The sequence below is a fragment of the Tupaia chinensis genome, unplaced genomic scaffold (genome assembly GCF_000334495.1).
Source record: "Tupaia chinensis unplaced genomic scaffold, TupChi_1.0 Scaffold000355_1, whole genome shotgun sequence".
In the NCBI taxonomy this organism is placed as follows: Eukaryota; Metazoa; Chordata; class Mammalia; order Scandentia; family Tupaiidae; genus Tupaia; species Tupaia belangeri.
In genome coordinates this window covers 15419799-15424835 of record NW_006159850.1, presented here as the reverse complement: position 1 = coordinate 15424835, position 5037 = coordinate 15419799, and the positions used below count along the sequence as shown (strand labels likewise).

The window sequence follows — 5037 nt, the reverse complement described above, 5'->3', positions numbered from 1 at the left end:
AGGGTGGAATAGGCATTCCTGTATAGTGCCAGAGTCAGCAGTCCCCCTGTCCATCCCCCCTCAGCTCTAGGAATGTCCTACCGCTGACTAGGGGCTAGCTCTGGCTTTCACTGGCTGCCCATTCCAAAAAAGCTAACTTCCCACTCACTCTAATGCTCACTCTAAAAACTGCTCCCATGTCTTTTGGAAACTTAGCAAATTCCTATAAGGAAAAATGTACACACTACAGGTTACTCTTATTTCTCATATCTGGAAGAAAAGACTGAACCAGAGGGGAAAAGGTAAGGAGAATGCCACAGCTCTGACCAAGACTTGGAACAAGAGCTTCTTTTCTTGGGGGTCCATACTTTATGAAAGATGCTTTTGCAGCTCCACAAAATCAAGTATTAGTATGTTACATACACATGGCACAATAGTAAGGGAGCTGCTGGTATTGATTTACCAGCAAGAGACAGAAGAGAAACAGCAGCAGAAAGGTCAAGGCCCAACCTGCCAAGGTCCCCAAGAATTTTTTGCCAGATTCAGTGGGAATAACCAGGTTAGGAAGTTACAACTAGCTAGAGTGGAGGGTGCTTTGATTTAAACTATGTGGCTTGTAATCAGTTAGATATAAGTTTGCTCCCATAAGGAGGAAGTTCAGTTGGTGTCCTTGGTGGACATTTCTTGAGCATCTACTATGTGCAGGTCACTATATTCAGTTGATGAGCCTTCCTATGAGGAAGGACACTTATGAGAAACCCGTGCAATCATCCCTAGGAATGAGTTGCTCATGAAATAGCCAGAAATGAGGCCTTTTCCTCAGGCTCTCATCTACAGGGATTCAAGACTCAACCCCACAGGCCCCCACTGCAGGAAACAAGCCAGAGAAAGCAGCATTCAGAGAGAATGGGGGACAAGACATGATCCCAAATGCAGTACGGGTTGGCATTTGGTTCTGATACGAACCAGAGACTGAAGTACTCATGGTCAGGCAAGCAGCTTCCTGTGGACGAACCCCTCAAAGCTGACTGACTAGCTAACTGCTCTCAAGGAATCCAACAGTGTGGAGTGTACGGCTTGTAGCAAACAAGCCAGTTTCACTTACTCCGTTCTCCCAGGAGAACAACCTTTAGCACCTGAACACTAAGAATGACCCCACTCTCAGAACTTCCCCTCCCCCCAGGAGGTAGGTAAGATTATTTATCCCCATTTGGCAGCTGGGGAGGAAGTGAAAGAGCGAGGGGTCACAAGATTTGCCTAAAGTGTTTGACAGAGCAGAGATTGGACCTCAGAGGTTTGGGACTCCAGATGACAGACCAGTCCTTGGCCAGTCTAAAGGAAATGCCAGGATCACACCCTGGGAGAAGCCTAACCAGAGAGCTGGGTGGACAATACCCTGAGTTGCTTTCAAGAGTCTAAAGACCCCCAAGAAACAAATAAAAAAAACCTCACTCACCTGCAAGCTGGCAGGGGAGCCTAATTCCCAATACCCAATTGAATCCCACAGTCCAAGCTGATGCTGAAAGTGGTGAAGAAAACATGGGCTGAAGACGAGGGGTAGGGGAATGTAACTAAGACTGAAAATGCTCTTCACAGAGGAATACACCACCACAAAACGAAATCTACTTCAGGTACTGAAATGTTATTGAGACTATCCTAAGCCTTAGAGCTGGCGGTGTGAGGAGATGGCTAGAAGCCTGAATATAGGAGAGGCAGGGGAACAAGATGGGAGAGGCCAAGTAAAAATGCCAGTATGGGCATCGCCCAGTCAGATGCATTTGCTCTGGCCCAAGGAGTTCCCTTCTCATGTTGCCACCAAGCCATTTGGCAGTAGAAGAGAAGAGACATGATTTTGAATTTTTGAAAACAGATTACAGCTGAAGGGGAAACCAGAGACCCCTACACGTCAAAAACTAGAGGTCTTGGTCAGAGGAGACAAACCAATTTTGCAGAAGAGAGGCAGTGCAGGTTCCAGCGTGGCCCAGGTCAAGACACCATGCAGAGAAGTTAGGGCAGCAGATGGGTGGGGGCAGCGCAGGCACTTAGGCACGACACAGACAGACAAAGGAGCAGTGTAGATACCTGGGGAAAAGGGTCCACTGGCTCTTCCAATAGTCACCATTACTGACTAGAGATTCAGTGACATTTCAAAGTGGGAATGACAAGCGGAGTAGGAGGAGCTGTTAGATCAGCTCTCTTTCCAGAAGCCTTGCCTACAGCTGGGGCAACCTGGCCATCCATCCGGTCTTCCTCCCAAAGTCTCCCAACTAGACCCCCACAGGCAGTACTTCACTCTGAACTCTGGAGGGGTTCTCTCTCTCCTGGGCCCCAAGCTGCTAGAAGCCTTATAGGAGAATGGTGAGGAGAGATGGGAAAGGGCTGAAGCAGAGGATTAAGCAGAGTCCTATAGATAAGAGTGCTCCTCCACACACCCAGCCAGAGACATCTGTAACATAATCACCCTTTAAAGTGCACATCTCTCACAAGAAGGGTTCTGGGTGGGAACCCTCTTATTTCCAACCACGGGGTCTCCAGCCCTCCCACCACATAAAAAGAAAACAAACAAACAAACAAAAAAACAAAACAAAAAAAAAACAACTTCAGACAGTTTAACTGCTACTATAAGCTGTGGATCATCATTTTTGGCTCTTTCTTTGCTCCCATCCTCTGCCACCTGCTCCCAAAGTCTGGACTTCCCATTGCAGGAGCTAGGGATGGGGAGGAAAGAACAAGGAGGCCCTGATTTTGGAATGTTTCTTATCCTGTGTGCACCCCCTTCCTTCCTTCCTTGCCCCAGGCCTGCTGCTCCCCATCACAGTACCCTTTGGGGCTGTCTTGAAAGGGTGCCACAGGGTACTGAGCAAGAGATCCTGCCTTGGGAGGCTGCCTTCATGCCTCCCCCAACTCCAAATCTCACTGCCAAGAGAGCCATTCCCTGCTCGGCGTGTGCAAATCCTCTGCCTGCTCACGGTGAGACTCAGCTCTGGGGTAAAGTCCCAGTTCTGGTCTGGGAAAGAGGTTCATTTTCCCGCGTTGGAACGCCCTTCGATAGACAGCTTGACCTCCTGTGGAATGAAAGAGGGACGGAGCAGTGCAGCCCGTGCCTCTTCCCCTTGCACGCTGTATCTTTGGAAGTTCGGGGATGGCCAGCAGGCCTGAGCACCAGGCTCAGGCTGAGAGGGCTCAACCACACGGGAGCCCTCTCCTGCAGGCTGGCTCTTCCCCTCACTGTCACACAGCTCTCTGGGTCCCAAGACCGTCCTCTCAGGCCTTTCTCGGGGGGGACCCAGCTGGCCTGGGGGAGCACAGCTGGCCTGAGAAACTGAGTTATTGTTCAAGCTCTGTAAACTGATAGAGATGCAGACATCTCCCACTTGTAGCCGATGGCAGGGTAGAGAGAAGAGTTGTGCAGTCCGCCCAGGGCTGCAGGAGGACCAACCCTGGCCATATACAAAGAAGGGGTGCTCAGGGGGCACCTCGATGCTCACTTTACTCTGCTGCTCACCAACCACAAAATGTAGCATGACAAATCCAGGCCACTGGCTCTCCTGAATGTCTACGACCGTGCTAGAGTCAATCTTCAGCCCCCCACTCACTTCGGCACTGCGCACAAAATCCTGGGTCTGGAGGTCCTCCACCCGCTTCAGCTCCCCCGTAGCCAGCTGGATGATGGCGCCTTTCATGAAATGGGAGGGCAAGTGGGAGGAGGTAACAGGGGGTGGCGTTGGCTCCTTGTCTGAGAAGGTGGCTCTGGCCTGCGTGTCCAGACTCGATGCCATCAGGATCTCCGAACCCACAGGCAGCAGGCCTGGGTCAGTTCCAGAGGGCACCAGGTTGCCATTAGCTACAACCATTGCTTTGGGTAAAGGTCTATGTTTTACCGGTTCTTGATGGGACTGAGGGTAGAATCCACGGACCTGATTTTTCTCTGCCAGCTCTGCAGGGTTCCTGGCTGACCCTCGCCCCTCACCCTGCTGGTCAGGGGTATGATGGGACAAGTTGAGGGGGCTGGGTTCTTCTTTTCTCTGAGCTGCCACCACGCGATAGTCCTGAGAAGCTAAAGCGCCAACCACCCGCTGGACCTCGAGGTCAGTGTCTGGGGTCCCTCGGTGTGCCGGTGCCGCCACCTCCACCCGTGGAGTCTGAGAACCTGAAAACAACTGTCCATCCACCACACATTCCACCACAGGCACCAGTCCCTGGCCTTCGCCCTTGCTGTTGGGAGAGTCAAGGGCTTCACTTTCCCGTCTTAGTAAGTGTCGCTCTCGTTGTTTCTGTCCTCCATTGGCAGCAGCTGCTTCCAGAGCAGACTGGCCCTCCTGAGGGGTAAGAACGGGGCTGGCACCTGCTGGAGGGGTTTCATGCAGGGTATACCCAGCAGGCAGCCTGGACATCTGATAATAAATGGGCATCCGGCCAGGAGCGAGGTCCAGTGGCTGAGTACTTGAATGATGTGGCAAGTGCCCAGGTGGGGATGAGGCAGGGGGGGCCTTGTTAAATGAGTGAGCTGGGGAGGAAGCCTGGGGGGGAGGAGTGGCTCCTTCTGCCAGGAGTGAGGCGTATGGCACGAAGTGTGGAAGGTGAGAGGTGGCGAGATTGGCAGAAGGAGAAAGGAGGGGACTTGGTAAGAAATTAGGTGGCACAGCATAGGGAAGGCTGTAAGGAGACCCGATAAACTGCAGCGAGGTGGATGGGAGCTGAGCATAGTGGATGGGGGGATAGTGGATTCCTGGATGTTGAATCAGTGAAGATGCTACATTAAACGTGGGGGGCAAGGGGCTCATGTTCACCACAGATGGGAGGCCAGTTGGTGAGAAGGTGGCAGGTGGCACAGCCACCTTATATAGCATGCCATACTGGTCCACCGTCAGGCCAGTGATGGCCTCCGCTCCATCGCCTCCCAGGCTGACTCTGGCTCCTGCCTGGCTCTGCCCAGCCACCACAACCCCTCGGGACCACTCAGAGGCATCACTGGAGGGTGTGTGGTTGGTGGAACAGCTGGTAGTTCTCCCCATATCCTCGCTGGTCACGGGGAGGTCTCGTTTCTTTGGTGGAAGG

General features: G+C 52.4%; 1 protein-coding gene across 1 annotated transcript; it reads right to left on the bottom strand.

Moving 5' to 3' along the window:
- Positions 1-1539: 1539 nt before the first annotated feature.
- On the bottom strand, positions 1540-5036 carry ATXN1L (ataxin 1 like; the record flags this gene model as incomplete). The annotated part of the gene is made up of 1 exon (XM_006152750.2): positions 1540-5036. A coding segment is annotated over one exon (2037 nt), but the record flags the coding sequence as incomplete, so codon positions are not given.
- Between the last annotated feature and the right edge of the window lies 1 nt (position 5037).